Source organism: Sinocyclocheilus rhinocerous, unplaced genomic scaffold (assembly GCF_001515625.1).
Source record: "Sinocyclocheilus rhinocerous isolate Xijiao unplaced genomic scaffold, SAMN03320098_v1.1 scaffold785, whole genome shotgun sequence".
NCBI lineage: Eukaryota > Metazoa > Chordata > Actinopteri > Cypriniformes > Cyprinidae > Sinocyclocheilus > Sinocyclocheilus rhinocerous.
In genome coordinates, this window is record NW_015660521.1 from 1,242,013 (window position 1) to 1,265,559 (window position 23,547).

Sequence of the window (23,547 nt, forward strand, 5' to 3'; positions counted from 1 at the left end):
TGGTACTGTTACTGTTGTCCTTATTTGGTCCTTCCAGTTCCTTTTCCCATTATTAGTATCACCTGTTCCTTATTATTAGTTATCCCCATCACCTGTCTGCCCCACGTTATCTGCCCTATTTAGTTCTAGCCCGCTCTGTTCTCCCTTGTCTGGAATTGTTTGTCAACTCCTTGTGCTACGTGTCCCTGAAAAAAAAAAAAGAATTAAACTCCTTTGTTTTGTACTCCTGGTCTCCTCGTTCCTCGCTCCGTGCTCCTCACAGTAGCAACCCATGACACAGTGGTGGCCAAAATTATTAGAACACTAGCGAACCTATATATATATATTCAAAAGAAAAGTTTGTTTACATACCATATGTGTGTGTACTGAGGGAAAGGAAAGATAAAAGGAAAATGTTATGTTAGATTTATATATAAAATATTTATAATAATATAAATTATATACAAGTATAAATATATAAACATACAAATATTTTTTTAAATATATGTGTGTGTATTTAAATACATATATACTTTTATTTTGAATGTGATTAATCGTTTTGCAGCCCTAATATATATATATATAAAACATGGCTTTTTCTATGTAAAAAAAAAAAAACTCTTAAGCCTGGCACTATTAACGCCCATGGAAAGCAGACGGCAACCCAAATTTAGAATAGCTGTTCCATTATAACCAGGCACATATCCAGACCAGTGAGGTGAGTGAGCCGAGTCAGGTACCTGGACCGCAGTAGTTGGGCAATGCTGTATAGTCCCAACAAATTATGCCAGATCACAAAGTGTGCAGCATTATCCAACAACCTCATAATCAGAACCAGCCTGAAAAATGGCGCATTTGCATGGTTAACTCATTTGCATAAATCCTTTAAATCAGGCGCTAAAACAATGCAAATTAAACAGAGCTATCAACTGCACCATTCATTCATTGTGAATCCTCCCAGCATTGTTGTATTTTAAAATCTTGTTTTCTACGTTCTTCATGCCAGAAATTCAGACTTGGTACGCACTGGAATTTGTCTTTGTGGATAATGCAACAACTACAAGGGACAAATTCATTTCAGGCTGATTTGTTGGGTCTCCTCTTGGAGCACCAGTGAAATTTCCCAAACTAACCTGAATAAGCCGGCCCTGTTCGGTCTGCAGAGTGCTGAGCTCCTGTCCAATGTTGCTCTGGCCTTGTCTCAGCGCGTTGTACTCCATCTTCAGCTGACTGGCATGGGCGGACAGCTTGGCCACCTCCTCGGCCAGTTTAACAAGCAGAGCCCGATCTTGCCCTTTCACTGACTTTAGATCAGTGTCATGGTCGGTGAGCGAGTGCAGCAGTGAGGTCTGCACACCCTCCAGACGCAGGAAGTTATTGTTGTAGTCGGGGCAGTTGGGGTCAATGAAGATGTTGATGCGGGAGCCGTCGCCTCTCTCGATGGTTACCAGGGCATTACCTTCATCCTGGTTAGTGCTGATGAGAGGGGGGCCGTCCGGGCCGCTGGGCGCTTGGTAATGGTTCATCAGAAGGATGATCCCGGTTACTGTGACAGCCAGTAACACAGCAACAAAGAGCAGGATGGTGCATAGGAGATAGCTACAGCTCATCCTCTGTAGAAAAACAGAGAGACCAGACGCATTAGCATACAGAAATAAAAGACAAGTCTGAAAAGAAGCATTAAAATGACCAGCACGTCAAAGACAGTCGGAAATGTGTGTTGTTGTTTTTTTCATTTTAATCTTAAATACAACTCCTTAAAGCTGATACACGCTGATTAAACTTGCAGGAGGACATATCAAATCTGACATAGACTGATAACACATATTCAAAAGTAGGTTCCCCACAACTGCAGCTTACAAATTTCTAAAAATCCCTGTTGAGCATTAAACATGCATGGAGATGCTTCTTGAAAGTTTAATCTGCTATTATGTAATACCAGAAGACTACCGAATGCATAAATTCAGGCTTTTCACAAAGGTGTTTATAAAAGACGGAAAATAAATTGTATTTGCTCAGTTGCCTAAGACCTAATCATCATCCCCTGCTCCAGGTAATTTAAGTCAGGATGATAGTATTCATAGCACATGAATGCAACCTCAACCAGTAGGAAACTCTGGATTTTCTCTGAGCCCAGACTTTCTGAACTGGGAATGTTCTGATAAAGAATTGTGGCAAATGCAAACTGATATTGGAGGTAATTACATTTTCATTTTGAGTGCGCTGTTTGGTTTGCAGTGAATGTATTCTGAATAGCAACAATACTACTCATTTAGCTTGTTTAAGAAGCAACTAAACTACATTCTATGTGCGTTTTATCATTCTAGTTCTCCCACAGATAAAGCATCAATTACACATAATGTGCATCATTTGCTCCTCATTATGTACTAGAGATAACATATATTGTGAATATATGAAATTGCTCACATCAACATTATGACCTCTGGGACTTTAAATCAGTATATAATTCCGTTCATGAATTTACGTACATACCCTTTGGAGAATATACAAGATGTTATTAATTTTAACAAAATAAGAGTGGTGATTAAAGAAAATGCATGTTATTTTTTATTTACTACTGTCCTGAATAAGCTGTTTCACACAGATGTTTACATAGAGTCCACCAAGACAAAATAATAACTGAATTTACATAAATTAACCAGTTCAAAAGTTCACACACCCTTGGATCTTAATACCGTGTTGGAGAATCAACAAATGTTTTGTTTTGCAAGGTGTTCCTGAGTCCCTTGTTTGTCCTGAGCAGTTAAACTGCCCACTGTTCTTCAGGAAAAATGCATTTCTGCGTAACTGAACCCTTAGCGGTGACTAATGAAGACAAACATCACTGATGCTCAAGAAGGAAACACAATGCATTAAGAGCTGGGGGTGCAAACTTTTGAACAGATTGATGAGGTGTAATTATTTCTTATTTTGTTAAAAGATTATATTTTTTAATTTAGTACTGCCCTTCGGAAACTACATAGATGTTTACATGTTTCCCAGAAATCAAAATAAGTACAATTTACACAGATCATCCAATAAAAAAAAGCCATGTCAATGCATATTTTCAGAATACCGAAAACACTGTAAATTAGTGCTAGCATTTGAGAAAGAAAAATATTACGTACATGATATGCTGATCAATCAAATCCAATTAACCACACAAAAAAATCCATATTAGTACAATTTGTAAGCAAGTAAAGTAAGTCAATTGTAAGTAAATTTCACAGATAATTACAAAAAATATATATATATGTTATATATACAATATATTAGGGCTGGGCAAGTTAACGCGTTATTATCGCGTTAACGCAATAATTGATTAACGCCGACAATTATTTTAATCGCGCATTGACAGAGTTTTTTTATTATTATGAAAGTCCGTTGCTCATTGGCTCTGAATACATATACAGACAAACCATGGGTCACAGGAGGGGTGGGATGTTGATCAATACTGGCTTGGGATGAGTGTCATCACGTGTCTCAACCAATGAGAGCATTTGGGGTGGGCCTAAGACTGCAGGAGCACTCACATTAACGTTCCCGATAAAATTATTTAGGCTAAGCATCAACATTCACAAACCACTGTTCACTGTTATTTTTAACAGAAAATAATGCAACAAGCTCGTAATCACGACTTCATAAGTGGGGAAATAGGAAGTTTCCGATAGCACGTGAAGACAGCAGAGAAGCGCTCTCGCTAAGCACAGTGGAGTGCCATTTTGTTAACTTTGTGGTTTATTATTTTAAGTCGTTTGGTAACACACGGCCCTCTTCACAATATATTGCTTTACGGATGTATCACTCTTGCCGCTCAGAAATGTTCACGCAATCATGCTGCATGCATCATAAGTTCCGTGCTCTGGCGCGGTTAGCGCTCACACTCACTGATCTATATATAACTGAACGCGTTCTGGCCCACCTCTTCCAACCGAGCCAGGGCCAGCTAAAGCGATCACACTAGTCAAACGCGCTCAGGCACGGTTAAGACTGCCTAGTGTGAGGACACCCTTATTCTCCATCATCCCGCACACACGAGTCTCTACCTGCCCGCACCCGCACTCGCCCATCAAGTGTTGTACCGTACCGCACTCTGTTGTGTTGGGTCCCGCGATCGTGCAGGTCTCTACTCGGAAGGTGCCTATAATAATGTTATGATTGAGGCTCTGGACTCTGAGCATAACTTGTTTTTCTAGAACAAACTATAAAATATTTTCTATAAAAACGTTAATGCCCTGGAAGTGGCAAATAGCTTGTTTTATATTTAATTTAATTATATTAATGTTATAAGTTGAGATTTACAAGAAATATTTTAACTGCTACTATGTAAAAGGAATACTGCTGTAAAAAAGCACCTTATTTGTTTAAAGTGTTTGCAAACCAAATGTTATTACACTTTTGTTCATATAGCAGTACGTTTAAATGAAAAAGTGCACAATACACTACTTTTGAATACATTATTGAATTTTGTGCATAACAATGTGATTAATCGCAGGCAATCATGCAATTAATCGCAATTAAAAATTGTAATTGTTGCCCAGCACTAATATATAAAGTATATACATACTTATATATGACTTTATAACTTAATAATACTTAATAATTTCCATTCTGTTTATTTCCATACTATTCTTTTTCCAATTCTGCATTCAAGTTGGGCAGAAGCCACGATTACCACGTTTTCAAACATAAGGTTGAGATGCATGTAAGATTCTGTTCTTCTTATTGCGCATTAAAAATGTAGCATAAAGCCAGAACCAGTGTACATTAGAAAGAGGAGTGGCAGTAGATAATTTGTGAACACTTTACACTGATTTCTGTTATTGCCCAGGGCCCGAGTGGTGGGCTGGAATATAAACGACAAGATGAGCAGTGTTTCCTTTGAGGATCTAGGAAGGCAAATCCCCACAGGGCAAAAGACTAGAAACTACAGACATAAGCCTTACAGTTCAATACTACGGTTTGGTTAAGTGCCCAGAGTTGACAACTCTCTCATCTATGCAAGTGTGTGCCAGTGTGTGGACGTGTGTGTGTGTGTGTGTGCATTCGGCAACAAACGCAGATATAACAACAAATGAAGTGAAGAACATTTGATGGGAAACTAGGGAATGCCACGCAGGCACTGGAGGGCTTGCTTATCATTTTGCCATGTCTTTTTATTCAGGGGGAGCCTGCATCGCTCGCCCCGCTGTTATTCAAGTGCCTCTTCAATATTCCACTTGGCAGCGGGTGTAGGTCCCTCTTGCGAGCTTCGAGTACATTTTGTGTATTTATTTGTCGCACTTTTACATATATGCCAGAGTGACTCAATGCCCATGTGCCGTAGTGCCATTTATGATTGAAATTAAATCACTGACACTCAGGCTGAAGCAGCACACAGCTGCAATAAGATATTTACAGGGATCAGCAGTAAGGAATATTCCAGGTCAGGTGAATTGTTCAGATTTCTATTTGCAACCTAATCCCTGGCCCCAGCACAGAAAAGATTATAAATGTAAACATTTTAGAAATTATATTAGAAATTACATAAGAAATTAATATATATATATTAGTGCTGTCAAAATTAGCGCGTTAACGCAGGTGATTAATTTTTTCAGTTTAACGCGTTAAAATTATTTAACGCCGTTAACGCAGGGGCGGGGCTAGTGTTGGCCACCCCACTCACAATTGCTGCTTCTGTCTCTTTTTCTTGCTAATTTAGTCTCAGAACGTCTTTACGAGCACATTAAACAGGAGACGTTTCAGACGCGCACTCCACTTCACCTCAGCGCCAGGCGCGAGTCAAATGAGCGCGGAAACGGTACTGTAGGCTACTCGGCTTTATCATTTCACATCAAAGCGCGAAAGAAACGATGTGCATGCAATGTCGTGGTCAGTTAAGTCATGAAGGTGATTAAAGCTGCCTTAAAACTGTGCATGTATGTATTAGGCTATATGTTATATTATATGAGTCACATTTAAGAACTCTGAAATGGATTTCAAAACTGTCCTGTATATTTCCTACTAACTGAAGGGCGCAGGTAGCTAAATATGACATTGGTTATAATGGGTTTATGTGAAGATTGTTTTAAAGTTTACTTAAATTAGAAGTTATTTTATTAAAGTCTAATACATATTAAAATTGATAGCTCTCAATTATACTGTAATGTTGAATGGCTATAGTCAATGGTTAAATATTAAATTATATAATCTTTTTTGTGCTGAGGCCAGTAAATATGTTGGTAAACAGAAATATGAACAATTGGCCTGACCAGGTAAGTAGAAATATTTAATTACATTTATAATTTTTACATTTAAAAATAAAAAATTACATTCATTGTTTTATACTCATTTGTAAATTATGAACTAAGTAATTAATAATACATCATTTAAAATTATATTTAGCATATTTTTTTTATATTATTTATTATTTATTATCACTTTTTAAATGTAACTTTATCGTGTTCTTCATCAAATGTTAAACTTGCTTTATAAGAAAAGAAAAAAATTCAATAAAAGAAAATGTGCAATAAAAACATCTTGGGTTATGCATGTAACCATGGTTCCCCGAGAGGGATCAAGACGCTGCTCCCCCTAGGAGGCACATTGGGGAATGCAGCCTGCATGACCGGTGTCTGAAGCATGTGTGAAACAACGCCAATCTATTGGTCCACCTAGCCCATGACGTCATAGGCAGGGTACTCGGAAGTATAAAAGGGCACATGCTGAATACGTCATCCACTTTAGCTGTCTGAAGGAGACGTAAACTGGCAGGCTGAAGGCATGGCGAGGGGGCACAGCATCTCATTCCCTCTCGGGGAACCATGGTTACATGCGTAACCCGAGACGTTCCCCTTCTAGGGAACTCCACGCTGCGCCCCCTACACCAAGGAAGCGACAGACGTACACCAAGCCTTTCCTCAGAAAGGGGCCATGCCACTGCACCACGGGCCGCTCACACAAATTGGCAGAAATGGGGAACCCGATTAGATCGAGGGGAACGTCCCACCCAAGTTAAGAGCACAAATATCCTCAGATAGCTATGCTATGGGAGCCATATAAGCCTGGATACACAAGACCACTGAAGAGACTAACTAGAAAGCCACTAGAGGAGCTCAAAGATAGCTACTTAAATCCCAGTAAGGAGAAATAGCTGCAGAGCTAGAACACAACTATCCTCAGAAGCTATGTCCTAAAGGTCTTATGAAGACTTGTAGACCAGAATAACTATACACAGTTAGCCTAGATAACCAAGCAAAACCTTCCTGCAAAGCTGCCCAGACCACAGAGAGTGGGCTATCTACTTACAACTCTAGCAGGGGAGATAGCACTGTCTAAGCAAGGGCTCAAGGAGACCGCTACTTAAAACCCTAAGCAGGGGAGCAATCACTGAGCTAGCACATAGCTACCCTCAGATAGCTAGGTACCTAGGAAGGGGCTACCATAAGGGAGACCGACTGAGACTACCCAGACCACAGAGAGTGGGCTATCTACTTACAACCCTAGCAGGGGAGATAGCGCTGTCTAGGTCTGCCATAACAATGGCTGAAATATAACCACCCTCAGATGGCTATACTCAGGAGGCCCCCAATCCGTGTCAGTCCCACAATAGGCTAGCGAAGCACCGTGTCACTGACCAGGAGCTCACAAGAGGGAGATCTAGGCCATCAGTAAATGATTCGCTAAAAGCGAACACATAAACATCATCAGTCCGAGATCAAAGCCTGATGTAAGCCGTGGCCAAAAACACTAGAGGGCTGGACACAGCTATCCTCGAATAGCAGTTCCCACAGATAAGGCTGAATACAGGACAAAGACTTCAGCGCTTACTTGAGAGAGCTTGCGCCAAAGGGAACCCAAGCCAGGCTAGAACATAGCTGCCCTCAGACCGCCATATTCCGGATCAAAGTAAGCTTGAGCTGGAGCATAACCATCCACAGACAGCTACACTCTGAGCAGGGACTGCTCACTTAAAACCCTGAAGAGGGGGAGCAGTGTACTCAGCCCAAACTCACTAAGCAGGATTTAGAGGGACCACCCACTTAAAAATACCCAGAAGCCTGGGGAGGCAGCCCACTCCTAAACCCGTCTGGCTTAATACAGGAAAGAACATTCCCCATAACCACTCTAGGTGCTGAAACACCCTGGGAAAGAAAGCTTGCAAGCATTTCTCCACAGAGTATTAAAATATATTCAAGCCCAGTGAGGCTCTCCACACAAAATAACATGCATATTAGAGAGACACGGCCGAGCTGAATATAGCTCCGCCCTCAATCTCGCAGGATCAGGCTGAAACGATTCCGTGCTCACACTTATTCATCATAACAACCCAGTAGTATCTGCAGCATCTGACAACCCGTTTAGAGAGGGTGTGCGGATCCAGCAGATCAAAGTGATCACCGTGAGCTGGGATAAACTGTGCCACGTCAACGGCGAACCGGGAGGTGAAACACAAACGCTTCGTCCCGCATCCCTCGGGAATAGGAACAAACGTGAGCGGAGCCTAGACATCGTGACTCATCACAATGAGCGCGTAACTCTGAACGCGCGTACTTTTCGCCAAGACAAACGCGAAAGCAGAATATGCCCTCAAGTGTTAGAATCCAAACACAGAGGCAGACATTCCCTCAGGCGCTGCTCGACTCAAGTGCTATACACGGGATCAATAACCCAAAAGAGCATCTTAACCCTGTGAGTCCTGCGATCCGAGCCTTCGCTGTGCCTCGGCAGCAGCGGGACCCGAACCACGAGGCGCAAACGCTTGTCACTCATCACTCAAGAAGAGGGACAAACGCGAATGGAGCTTCTCATTGGAAACACTCACAATGAGCACGTTCAGAGCCCTCGAGCACTGAACACACAAGCTCCTGACCAAGATACATAACGCATAGATCGTGTGTCCAAAGCCGCAAATCCCGTGATCCGAGTCCTCGCCGTGCCTCGGCAGCAGAGGGACCTGAACCACGAGACGCAAACGCCTGTCACTCATCACTCGAGAAGAGGGACAAACACGAACGGAGCTTCTCATTGGAGACACTCACAATGAGCGTGTTCAGAGCCCTCGAGTACTGAACACGCAAGCTCCCGACCAAGACACATGACGCATAGATCGTGTGTGTCCTCAAGTGTCAGAAACCTTGGGCAAGGAGGCACACACTCTCTACAATGCTCACCCGCACTGGTCTATCACACGCACTTCAAACAGACGGCTCCTGAAGACAGCAAAGAGGATGACATATTCAGCAGGTGCCCTTTTATACTAAACACCCCGCCTAAGATGTCATGGGCCAGGTGGACCAATAGATTGGCGTTGTTTCACACGTGCTTCAGACAACGGTCATGCAGGCTGCATTCCCCAATGTGGACTTCCCTAGAAGGGGAACTAAATTAATTAAAAATATTCAGAAAAACAAGACAGCAAAAAAATAAAAAAATTAAATACACAGAAAAATAATAATTATAGGTTCCTGATTTTTAACCAATTGAAAAAAAAAACTTTATTATGTGAAGCTACTTAATAAATTTATCCTAGTTGACAGGTTTAAAATGTTGACAAGCTAAATTTTTGCAACTATATGTCACAGAAAAACAAATGTTTGAGGCATTATAATGCATGTGCATGTTCAAAGAAGTAAGATATATTGATGGCACAATTGGACACGAGACAGTTAAACTATAGCCATTAATCAGAGTTCAACAACAGAGTATGATGCTAGCAACACCAAGGTCATGGGTCTGACAGGAAATGCATGCAAAAAAAAAACCTGAATGCACTTTAAGCTTCTTTGGAAAAAAGCTTCTGCCAAATATGTAAATGTAAATGAGGTGGTCCTACATTTCCATGCAAAGTTAAATCACCAAGTACTGTATACTCGCATATATGCAAACACACACCCACAAACGCAATAAAAATCCATATACCCTCTGAGATGTTGATTTAGCAGTCACTGCGGTGAATAACGGCCCCTGCTCTCATGCAAAAGTTCCAGTAAAACACATCTAAATTTACAATGCCTGTGTTCTGTCCCTGAGTAATGGATACATTATTTTGCAGAGAATATTGTATTTCCATACTTGTGTGATAAAGTATCTCTTTATAAGACACCTATGAACAAAAGCACAAGTGCAGCCTGGTGAAGAGGGCCCTATTCCTGCACCGAGCGTAAGCATTGTCATATTTATTTTAAAGATAATTCATGTGCACAAAAGACTCCGGCCTACTTCATCATGCAGCAGCAGACGAGAGCGGTCTCAGATCAATTTGTTACAATAAAGCAACAATACCTGCTGTCTGCAGTAATTAGCCGGGCTTATATCTGACCCCTCTGCTGCGAGCGTATCGCATACAGTCGTGTGGCAACAAAGACGCGGGCGAGACCTGGCTTTTCCCTCCAGAGCAGCCCTGCGAGAAATCCGCGCCGACACAATGAGACAGCAAGCACGTCTATTCTATGTACGTGTGCACCATCAATCTTGCTCCTCTTTATTGTGATAGAGCCTCTCTACGGGTGTTTAGGAGAAAAACCGAGGGCTCGTAAACATTTGGTCACCGTTCCACGACCTGCATCTTAACTAGACGGCGGGCCCTGACCGTGGACGTCTTCGGAGGCGTCTACGCACCTTTACTTCCCTCTCACAGTCTAGTGGGCAGCAGGTATTCAGATGCCCCCTGAGCAGACACAGGTTGAGATTAGAGGGCCATGCTTAGCTGAGCGCAGACAATATTTGATAAGGGCTTTTATCTGTTGCACTGAGACGAGGCTCTTGAATGAGAAGAGGTGAAACAGAGGAGCCAGTGAACAAAAACACCGCCGCATTTTTTCCAACGCCCCTTTTAGACCTGTAAGACCCACAGCGGATCGACACAGATACCGGCTGCAGGAACTAAGAGGGAGGTCAAGCGCATTGATACGCTGGGAATGTCACATGACAGAGCCGGTGATTGCTTATTCGGGGAGATGTAGGTGAGGTGTCGGGTTCTCCTCTTGACACTGGTTTCTGACAAAAGAAAATGCACAAGAAAGAATGCATCGCCTGGCTATAATAAAGCAAAATTAAAGTAAGATCACTAAGTGACAACAATAAGATTAAATAGAAATTAATGGAGAGCAATTGAGAGGAAAATGACCCTAGTAATTCAGATTTACTCTGATTCAGAGTTGTGCAAAATCCAGAAATGAAGAACTGGCTTCTTATTTCAATTAGTGAGTGTAAATTTTAATTTAAAGGAATAGTTTAAATTATTAAACTATTGTCATTAATTACTCACCCTTAAGTCGTTCCAAACGAGTAATACCTTCGTTCATCTTCGAAACACAAATTAAGATATTTTGGATGAAATCCGAGAGCTTTCTGACCCTCCATAGACAGCAACGCAACTACCACGTTCAAGGCCCAGAAAGAAGTAAGGACATCGTTAAAATAGTCCATGTGACATCAGTGGTTCAACTTTAATTTTATGAAGCTACAAAAATGCTTTTCTTCCGTGTTTGTCTTCACTGCGCATTCACGAGATTACCATGATGCATGCATGTGGTGCTGCTGATGTAGGAGCCGGCATTCAGAAGTAGAACCCGGATGTACTGCAGCTTGTTTGCAAAGAGAGGAATGCATACACATGAGAGAAGAAATTGTTGAATAAAGTTCTTATTTTTGTTTGCTTTACGCACAAAATAGTATTCTCATAGCCTTATAAAATTACAGTTGAACCACCGATGTCACATGGACTATTTTAACAATGTCCTTACTATGTTTCTGAGCCGTGAACGTGGTAGTTTCATTGCTGTCTATGCAGGGTCAGAAAGCTCTCGGATTTCATCAAAAGTATCTTAATTTGTGTTCCGAAGATGAACAAAGGTCTTATGGCTTTGGAACAACATGAGGGTGAGTAAATTAATGACAGAACATTCATTGTTGGGTGAACTATCCCTTTAATTGGCCACATGCTACAGAAAGTTATGTAAATGTACATAAAAAGTAAATGGGAAAGACAGAATGGATAAAATAAAAAATATTGAGAAATATATAAAATGCAGTTTATAAACTCAAATTTCTAAATTCAAACTTGGTCTCATCTCAAGTTTCAGGACACATCGAGGAAGATCCTTCAAGGATCTGTCCTAAAAGAGAGGGTCATCTAAGTGGAAATCACATCAGCTAACCACTTGGCCACCTCAGTGTTCTTCTGTTTTTTTGTCTAAACAAATTTAAGAGAAATATCTGAGAAAAAGTTAAAATATAATTGATGAACTCCATTAAGTCTCCAGAGCAATGAAAAAGCAACCTCCAAGCAATAAAATTTCCTCCGGGTGGTTTCGCTCACCATTAGTTTAATTGTAGGTTATAGAAGTTGAGATACCAGGGAAAATGGTCTTCTCTCTGTTCCTGAAAAATAGGACTCTCTTTTTGGAAGGGTCAGCATCATACCCTTCAGACACATATGGTTTAATCATAATTCAATAAATACTAAGAAAACAACCCTGAACCTCATTGCATTTGTGTGTCCTTCTAATCTTATAAATGCAGCTCTGCCAGTTACCAGTGTTGGGAAGGTTACTTTGGAAATGTAATAGGTTACAGATTACAAGTTACCCTATTTAAAATGTAATAGTAGTGTAACTTTTTCAATTACTTTATCAAAGTAATGTAACTGATTACTTTAGATTACTTTTAGATTACTTTTCTAAATTTCTAATGAATGTTTTCAACTGTTAATCATTTTCATTGCATATTTACAGATGAAACTGACCTGCACTTGAAATCCAGAACAGTAATTTTGCTTCTCTGCTCCACCTGTACGCTTATACAGTCCACTCAAATCTCTTGCACTGATAACTCTGATCTAAACCATTTGGCGGCGGCGCAGAGCGAGCGCGAGCCGAAGTGCATTCCCAATCACGACTAACCGATTCATGATTTATTAGAGATTTATTATCGAATGTCGAATTCGGAAACAATCGCTTTAGTACATTTGGCGGGCAATTATATAATAACAATAATATTAAAAAAGCGGGCAAAATCAGGTTATAGGAATTCCAACCAGTCCGTGTTTTCCGCATCGCGGAAATCATAGGGCCTTATGTCTCATATTTTAGAGTAGTCAGAGCAATTTGGGGAAGAAATCAATTAAATCTGTATGTGGATGTGTGTAAATATTCAAATGTAACCCCCTTTGTAATCGTTAACATTTTCATAAGTAACTGTAATTTAATTACACATTTTTTCTTAGTAACTGGAACTGATTACAGTTACATTTATTTTGTAATTAAATTACGTAACGCCGTTACATGTAGCTAGTTACTCCCCAACACTGCCAGTTACAAACCATGAGACTGTGAACTGCCTCAGGTTCATATTGGTTTTTCAATGAATGCATGTATTCTAAAGGGTTCTCAATACAATGAACAGCCAGCAAGGTTGCAGGCAGTTTCAATAGTCTGAACAGTCTGTTCAGCTTAGCTTCATTGTAAGGCCAAAGCTTTTAAAGGGGTCATATGATGCTTTTTTAAAGATCATTATTTTGAGGGGGGGGGCAATAGCCTAGGGCGTCAAATTGGCTAGAAACGGCCCTGCGTGGCAGAGTCTTAACTTTGATAAAGAATATCTCTTTGGTTTTGAGACTTTAGTCTTTGCAACTTCAGGGATCTTATCTATGCACAATCAGCTTGTAACACTCCAAAGAGAAAGGAAAACTTGAAATCGCATCATATGACCCCTTTAAAGTTACTTTTTTAGGTGTCATATGTTCTAATATGTACCACAATGTTGTTGCAAAGATGACCTTAAAACTAGCCAGGTATTAGTGAAAATTAAACAACACTAAGCTTTTGAAAACATTCATAGAAGTATAAATCCAGGCTATGAATGTAGCATGTGAGAAGATGTAGCATGTGAATAGCAGAGATATTTCAACGGCTTAGCATCACTGTTGATTCCTTGGGCCTTTGAAAAGCTGTAATTTCTGATTTCAATGTGGTAAATTGATTCTGAAGTGCATTTTACCTTAGTATTTGTAACAGTGGTCAGTCCACCTTCTACTCTGCTAAACTTAAAGGAACACAAGTATGTCAACATTTGCACAGCCAGTTTGTTAATATAGGTTACGGAGAACCATCTTTGCGAGATAGACTAAGTTAATGTCCTCACATAACAGATGGAAAAGGCCTTAAATATAAACATTTAATAATTTTTGTACATGCAAGGATAACAGGCAGACGGACAGCACTTCCGGTCAGCACCTGATAACAAACTTGATTCCCTTTCAGTCGGTCACTCTCGACGTCACGTCGGATGACCGACGAAATTGGGATCTCGCTTAGAGGGACCAATCTACTTCGAGTGTAAACTAAACGAGCCAATGCACATTGGCATACCACAATATTTGCTTTAGCTCAGGGGTTACTTTATCTTGCAATACAAATCTACAGCTCTTGCTGAAATATTGGGGTGCCTCAAGGCTCTAAACTAGGCCCTATCTAATCTTCTTATAAGAGCTTAAGTTAGAAAGATGCTAAACCAGCTGTGCACATACATTGGGAGGGTGTAAATAAACAGGCTGGCAGTCAGACATATGTAGTTGTTTACTTTTTCCCCTGAAGTACAGATCTTCCTGATTTAAGAGTGCTGGGTATTCATTAACTATAGTTATATAGTATATATAATATAGTATAGTATACTATATATATACACTATAGTATAGTATACTATATATATATATTATAGTATACTGTACGGGTCTTGATGAGTGACCTTTTAATGTTCTCACTGCTTCAGCAGCAAACCAATCCCAGACAGACGAAAAAGCATCTGCTAATGTGTATGTATCTTGACCTACTAACAGCATACATTCAGAATATAGGCTTTTTATATTCATTAGGGTTGAGAACCGAGAAAGAGGTCTTATTCAGAACTGAAAAAAGCTGAATGATTTCTATGAGTTTTGGTTCTGGAAATGGCATGTATTCTTTTGACTCTTTTTAACGGATTATTTTTCGTGAATCAAAACCTCTTCAGAATCAGTACAGTTCTCTCAGACTCACTCACTGAGCTGCAATTTTTAGGCTACTTTCATCATTTATGATTCAAGATGAAACAAGAACTGCTACAATGTTGATTTACTTATGGCTTTTCACATACATCAGTGGTTACTGATGGATTGTTCATATGACAATATGTAGTCAAAGATGCAGAGTGTGAGTTTTGCAATTATTAGTTATTTTATGAAAGAAAATTAATGATGCTACCAAATTTATCTGTGTTTTCTAAATGTAAAGGTCTGTGTACTAAAGGTGTGTTTATTAAATATATTATTTCTGATTTGTTATATTTGTTCTATATAATGCCAGCAAAATGCAAAATAAAAAACGAAAGATTCATTAAAAAGAATCACTAATGTCATTCAATATTAATACAATTTTCGTATTAAAGATAGTACAATATAGTTCAGAAAAAATGTATTAACGTTTTGGATGCTTAAAACTCAAATCGCTATTAAAACTCTATTTCCTTGTTTTCTGTTTGTGATTTTAGACAAAAGAACTCAAATGAATAAATGTAATGCATCATTTACTGTACATTTCAAATGCCCTCGGGGGCATGCCCGAGGCTGTCAAAAGCGGACTGTTCCTCCCCCTCCTTCCAGCTCCACCGAGGCTATTAAAACGGCATCTTGCTAAAGTGTGAAACCAATAGGTGATGACATCCTGAGGAGGGCCCTCTGCGTATCTTTGAAACATCTCACGAGCATCTTCGAAGCACATAACGACGCCTCGCCGACAATCCGAGAAGTTAGTAGCGGGTCAAAGCAATGCAACATACTTGTTGTAGCCTGAGGTGAATGATAAAAATTATTCGACTTACTGTGTAGGGCAAGACGGGTAAACAAGGCAGGGGATATGACTTCAAAATGAACGCGTGTTCTCTCGTAGCACACATACAGTTAATTAAAACGGAAAGGAAACAATGGTTCCCCAACAGTAGAGATGTCAAACTGAGATATATACAAGTGCAGGTCAAAAAACAGCATTCATTGTATATAAATTGCAGGTTTTTCTGCGTAAAAGCACAATGTGGCGCTTATTGAAGGCATTTGCAGAGAAGCAGTCATACTTTGAGCTCTGTGTCCTCTCACCATCTCAAAGGAAATAAGTGGGTGCCACTGCGGATAGAGGAAATCAACACTTCAACGGTACGCGTTGCTTCACGAAATGGCCATCATGTGCAGCTAAAGTGGGTCTGAAATCGCGGCCATCAATTTTTAATCATAGTCCTATTCCACTGACCCTAAACCTCCTTTCTGCAAACCTTAGATAACTTGGACTTGTGTGACTGTGTGAAAATGTATGCCTGCTCTTTTTGTTGAATATCTCTTGCCTCTTCAGCTACAGGAAAGAAAAATCACAATTGAGCTCTTTTTAAACTCAAAAATTAAAGACTGCAATATGGTCTCAAAATATCTTACAATATAACATAGTCTGTGCTCTACTTACAGGTGCATCTCAATAAATTAGAATGTCGTGGAAAAGTACATTTATTTATTTATTTATTTATATAGTCTTTTATTATTGTTGTTTTTATTTAATATAATAACAATAATAATAATAATAATAATAATATTTTTTATATAATATTAAACAACTGTTTTTAACATATACAGTACATATATATGAATAAGAAGTGTTTCTTGAGCACCAAATCAGCATATCAGAATGATTTCTAATCATGTGACACCAAAGACTGGAGTAATGGCTGCTGAAAATTCAGCTATGCCATTACAGTAATAAATCACATTTTAAAATATAATAAAATAGACAACAGTTGTTTTAATTTGTAATATTTCAAAATATTACTTTTTTGCTTTATTTTGATCAAACAAATGCAATATTGGTGAGCTTAAGAGATTTTTTGTCAAAAAACATTTCAAAAAATCCTACTTTATTCCAGTGAATTCTGCTGAACTTTTGCTGTTGTAGCAATGTTGTGTCTTTTTCTTTAATTAACTGTTGTAAAAACCAAATATCACACTCACAACTGTGGTGAAAAAATTGCAGCATTCACTGGGCTTAAGAAACATCAGAGACAAAGTTGATACTTTGGAAACTGCATGAGCGCCCGTGAAGAAATAAACTTTGGGAGTGTGCACAATATCTTCAAGGCAAGATATATATTTACTGCTATATACAACAAAAAGTTTTTGCAACTGTAGTGTGTGTCCACTCAACTGACTGTTGACATGATTTAGCCTCAGCGTGTGGTGCGTGTGTGTGTGTGTGTGTGTGCGTAACTCGGCAGAGTGGCAAGCAGCAGTGACAGTGCCTTTTCTCTGCAGGCTTGCCTGTCAGTGCACTCCAAGGACAGGCAGCGATGTGTGCAGGCAGCGATTTGTCTTTCAGGCCTCTTCTGGGCTCCTGAGAGCAGCTTCTGCAGGGATGCCATAAGTCACTATTCCTCTCCGCTCCCTAATGGCTGACACACAGAAGTCAGCTCTGGCTTTGCTCTGACATGCTGGATCAAAACTGCAAGGGACAAAAGATCAGCCTGTACACACACACAGACACACACTCACGGACCAATGGACGCCATATGAGAGAAAGTAAATGCATAAGACGTAAAAGCGAACAGCGCCTCTTATTTGTGTGAGGCCAACAGTGAGCAAACAGATCTCAAAATGTTATTTCGCTGTGTTTCAGCAGCAAGTGAAATGTTGTTTTGGTTGTCTTGTGCACAAGAAGTTCTACATCCTTCAAGCAAAAGTTCAAAGGAATGAGAAACTTTCAGGAGAAATCCAGTTGTGACATTTAGTTTGGGAGTCTGAAATGAACAAGATTTCAGAGAAACTTCACATCATTTTACTGAAACATTGCAAAATGTTTGGTTAAATAGAAACTAGAGAAAAAGTTTTTTATACATCTTGCAAATTTTGGGTAAAAAAAAAATTGAGTCGTCTACAGTGTCATTAACGTTACCTTAAAACTAAATGTATTAAAAATGATTTTATTAATTGAAATAAAGATGAAAATGAACAAAATATATAGAAATAAACGATGAAAAACTTAAAAAGAAAAGAAAAGAAAGTAAAAAAAAAAAAAAAAAAATTTAAAAAATTTATTACAAAAAAAATTTAATAATTAAGGCCTACTCACTGTCATTTCAAACCTTTGTGTTTTTTTCTTCCATAAAGCATAAAAGAACTTATAAATGAATATTTAAATAGTTGAATTATTAAAATGATAAAAAAACTGAAAAACAAAACTCATGAATAAAATAAACTTAAAACAAAATTCAAGATAATTAGAAAAAAAAATTATAACAATGACAAAAGCATATAACAAAATTACTAAAACTGTAATTAAAATGAAAACTGATATTTTAAAAATAAAAGCTAATTCAAAATATTAATAAATACTATAACAGAATATAAACAATACTAAAATAACACTGGTCATTTGGGGAAACTGCAGCAATTGTTGATTCGATTCTAATTCCAATTCTACTACCTTTACGATTCACTGCTATAGAAAATATGCACACAAAAAAATATAAATAAAATCAAAAGGTATACTTATGTATGTTAACTACCACTAAATAATGCATATTAGTACTTCAGTGACATGAGTAAATTGATTTTTATTTTGGGGTGAACTATTCTTTTAAACTTAATGTGCCATCTATTTATTGTCTTTCTCTATAACCACATTCAGTTCAATTTCAATTGAATTGAATTGAACAAAAAACATAATGGTCTTACCCTTATATGCCATAATATGATCCTAAAGGCCACACAATTTCTAAATCCACAGGTGATGCAGGACTTTGAAGTGTTTCAGCTCAGCAATTGAGCAAGAAAAAGCAAATGGAAAAATTCTATCACTCATGGGAAGTCACAGCTTGTGGTGCTTAATAATGGTCATTTATTTCTGTTACAGAGAGGAATTTTTTCCCCCAGAAAGCCATAGTTAGAAAGTGGCAGGATATACTACTGGGAGAAAATGTCTCGCTGAAAGAATCGGAGATACATTTCCATAAAACACTGCGGTATTGTAAGGGTCAGACAAAATGTTTTCAAGTCGTATCTTTAAAAATCCAAAATAGAAAGAACAGAAGAATACTGCCAATGGAAATCTTTTTAAAATTCAGCGTATTATGCACAGACGTTCAATAAATCGCAGCTTTCACACACTTATGAACACTATCACGAAATGCACTTCGCTTCAGAATGGGGACCTTCAAGAATTAGCCGGTAATTTGCGCACAAAACCCCCTGAATGGCATGCGTTTTGAATCCTGGCATGTGCTGAGCATTTCAAATGACACAGCCGGTTAGGGCTTCACAGTGCAGAAACTAATTAGATTGTCCATAATGGATTCCATCTCACTTTATATGATGTGACTTGACAGCTGCCAAAGCAGTTGTGAAGTATGAAGCTGTTTTTTGTGTGTGTGTGTGTGTGTGTCTGAGTGCAATAATTCGTCCCCTCATCTCTGACTTTCCAAGTATGATGCGTATATGCCTCTAAAATCCCTGTAAGTCGATGACCGGCTCTCTCCGCAGAGGTCAAATCCATTTGCGCCTCCTGCAGGTGGCATCACACCATGATGACCCCGGGTCAGAGCGGCACCGAAAACAGCCTTTTAAAAGCCATCAGAAATCCCAAGCCACATGCACAAACTCTGGGATGTTATGTCAACACAAATGCACAGTAAAAGTAAAGGTGGTCCGGGGTGATTTAATGCCACTTGTTCGCCTAGTGACTGATGCGCATGGTCCAGATTTTAAGCTGTGATGCTCATGAGAAATCCAGATGAAGACCTACAGTATTTCTATTCAATGGTTTACATTGAACAAAAACATCATTCGATGTTCACCATTTACAGGGTCACACAGCAGCTCCACTTGCGATATTTTCATACACTGTTGGCAATCTGACACTTCTCTCTGTTTGCATTCTGCTAAACCTCATATACACAACCCGACCAATCATTCCACAAGTGGGCCATTTAACATTAATGGTCCTATTAATGGTCACAAAACAGTTTATTGAAAAGGCTTCATGGTTGCCTAGGAAAGCAAAACAGAATGTTTCCACAACAATTTTCAATGATGACACTGAATGTTGAGAGAAAAAGCAATGCAATACCAAGCAGACACAAGAACTACTCCTACCTACTTGAATAAAGCCCCGAAATCTCTCAAACTGTGTGCCAAGTTTACATTTTATATAACATGTCACCAATTGGAAAAAACTATAAAAAGGCTTCATGGTTGCCTAGGAAAGCAAAACAGAATGTTTCCACAACAATTTTCAATGATGACACTGAATGTTGAGAGAAAAAGCAATGCAATACCAAGCAGACACAAGAACTACTCCTACCTACTTGAATAAAGCCCCGAAATCTCTCAAACTGTGTGCCAAGTTTACATTTTATATAACATGTCACCAATTGGAAAAAACTATACTTTTCAGATTGTTCCTGCTATTTTGCATGCAGCAATCCTTTCCTTTCCTAAAGCCACCAGTGTTGCAAATGATAAAACACCTATATAAAAGTCAGTTACACAATTTATGCATCATGTTTTAATATATAGGATTAATGATAAAGCACATTATCTCTCATTTGGGGCTTGAAAAAGCTAAAGAAATATGAAATTGCCCTTTATATTACTGACCAAAGTCATCTGAATGCAATTACGATTTCTGAATTTGTAAGACAAAATTTCCCAAGAGGAAGTGATAATTGGCATTGGCATTGATCCAGTGGTTGATTTGGATAAAAGAGTCTTTATGCTAGGCAGAAGAAAAAAGGTGATGATTAAGTAATAGTGACTGAACAGTCAAACTGTCCTTCATTACCAGTGTTAACAACAGGGTTAACAAATTACAAGTAACGCGAGTTGCATACTCAGATTACTTTTTTCCAGTAACTAGGTAACACATTACTTTTACATTTACAAGAAAATATCTGAGTTACTCTTTCAAATAAGTAACACAAGTTACTTTGTTTTCCCATTTATTCACTGACAGCTCTCCTGTCCCCATGTTGAGGGACATTGGGAGTGAGGTGCAGTGGCACTTCCTTCAGGCTGAGGCTGATTAATTTCACTTTTGGTGTGAAAGGGCCTTTACAGTTACCAAAAATATGCAATACTGTAGTGCATTACTTTTAAAAGTAACTTTCCCCAACACGGTTCATTACTTTCAGTAGCTCTTGATAACTCTACAGGAGGGGTTTTCAACATTTAAAGAGTTAGTGGCATCTCAGCCGGAGCTCCAAAATGTAATACTTCTATTCATAACATAAAAAGTAGGATTATTATTACCATATATAATGCTCAAAAACAGAAGGGGATATTATAATCTTTACAGACCTATACTTCCCACAGTAAAAAAAGATCTCAGCAATACTCTGTAACATGTACAGAATATGTACAAAAATATTATTAAGAAAAAATTTAAAAATGAAGTTAAATGCAACATATGTAGAAATAAATGTTAAAATATGCACTACCGTGCAAAAGTGTGGAGTCAGTCTTTTTTATCAAATTAATTAATACTTGTATTCATCAAGGGCACATTAAATTGACCAAAAGTAACTACCGAGTTTTTCATTGTAAAAAAAAAAATTATGTTCTTTAGAACTTTCTATTCATCTTGCCTTAGTGAGCATTAAAAACTTTCAAAAACATTAAATAAAAAATTAATGACCTTTTTTTTTTTTTTACAGACTTTATGCTCCATGTCTGCTTATAGAACATATACAATAGTCTATTAGAGCACATATCATATATGCATTATATATGTCTACCCACAGAGCCTGTGGAGGGAACTTTATGGTCCTCCAGGGGCTCTACAGAAATCCCTGATGGAAGAAATAATTGTTATTTCAAACAATTAGGCCAGTGTCATGTTTCAGTAAGATGTGATATGGGGGTGACATTACTCTGTTATTTTTCCTTCAGTTCAGTCAAACGAAGAAGGCTGTGGTTATGTTGCAAGGTGTCACATTCCAATCAGACACTTGATATATCTGTGGCCACTGTAAAGTTGATTGGCCAGCTTTTAGTGTTACATTTACAAGAGGCTAAAATGGATGAGGTAGATCTCTAAATGCCTTATTTACTGGCCACTATTGACAGCAAAGGTTTGGGGAAGTTATGGAGAAACTTGAATGCGATACAACAGGAAATCTATAGGTGCAGTCAGTGGGTTGGCAGAAAGCAGAGCTGGATGTCGTAATGAGCAATGCCTTAGATATAAGGTTCTGCTAGACATTACACAGGGCAGAATGGCCATTAGCATCCTCTCTATATGACTTCAAGCTAAAAGGAGCTGTCAGCAAAGCCCCAGTTTTTCAAATGTAGACCCTATCATCTATATGCAACACTGTTGTATCTGCAGAAAAATCATCTCCTCTTCAGTTCATTTTGAGAAAGAATGATTATTTGATTGTCCTGCTGTTGCTTGGCTACAAAAAAAAAAAAGAGAGAGAGTTTTGTTTGACGTCAAAAACCACTAGATCACTGGGTGGACTACCGTTCTAAAATTGTGAATATTCAATATATATTGCCCAGTAGTGTAGCCCTAGGACTAGTTATGAGATCAGTCAATCTGGCGAGGGAAAAATATGGGCATGAGAGGTTAAAAATACAGAAGGCTTCCGGGATTCACAGAGCTCAGAACAGCGGAGTCCTGTTTCAGACGTGTTTAATCTCCATCTCTCCTTTTTTAAAACCACTCAGCTTCAAAATGGCCACCACAGTGACGGAGATCAGAAAAGCCAAGGCATCTTGTCTTAAATCATTACTTGCACTTACTCTTAAAAGACTGGTGATCTTTCACATTAACTGCCCTTTCCCCAGAGCACCTAAAACATCATCCAGTTTGTAAATCACACCAATTGACTGGCAGAAAGCAACTCGTCCTGTCCTGCATGCTGCTGAATCGCTGTAAGTGACAATTATATTAGCGTTTGTACAGAAATCAACTGAAAAGCCAATGCACACTGATTTCCTGACAGAAGCGATAGAAGCAGACCACCAGTCGTGATAATGGCCAATATAACTTCATTAGCACACAGACCTACAAATCAACCACAAGATGTTCTCAACATTTCACTTACGACTACAAGCCATAACGTCAGGATCATTTCATTTACTGATGATAGCAAGAAACTAGTTTAACAACTGGCTGAATACATCAACAGAACTGTCTGCCACAACTGCCACAAATTGCCCCGAGTGTCGATGGGACTAAAGACCTTCTAAGAGACATGAACAGAAATCTGAACAGCAACAGCAGGATTTGCTGTGTATATATATATATATATATATATACACACACACACACTATTTTATTTAATTTTAATATTTAAATTACATTTTAATTTAGAAAGATGAGGTTTATTTTGACTACATATTCTGACATATTATAACTAAACTGTTTTGTGTATATATACACTGTACAGCGTATATTTACACATTTTTTACATTGAGTAATTTAAAAAAAATTTAATTTTTTACTTTAAGAGATTGTTTTTTGTATATTTTGTTTGTTTGTTGACTACAACTTGATACTATAAATATACATACATTAT

At 38.5% G+C, this 23,547-nt stretch overlaps 1 protein-coding gene across 2 annotated transcripts in view; it reads right to left on the reverse strand.

Moving 5' to 3' along the window:
• The window catches only part of fibcd1a (fibrinogen C domain containing 1a), a 126,699-nt gene that overhangs the window by 92,374 nt on the left and 10,778 nt on the right, over positions 1-23,547 (reverse strand). For both annotated transcript variants that reach the window (XM_016534551.1, XM_016534552.1), the window contains one exon: positions 1,113-1,592. In XM_016534551.1, the coding sequence (XP_016390037.1) occupies positions 1,113-1,592 (480 nt within the window). The remainder of the gene's footprint in view (positions 1-1,112; positions 1,593-23,547) is intronic.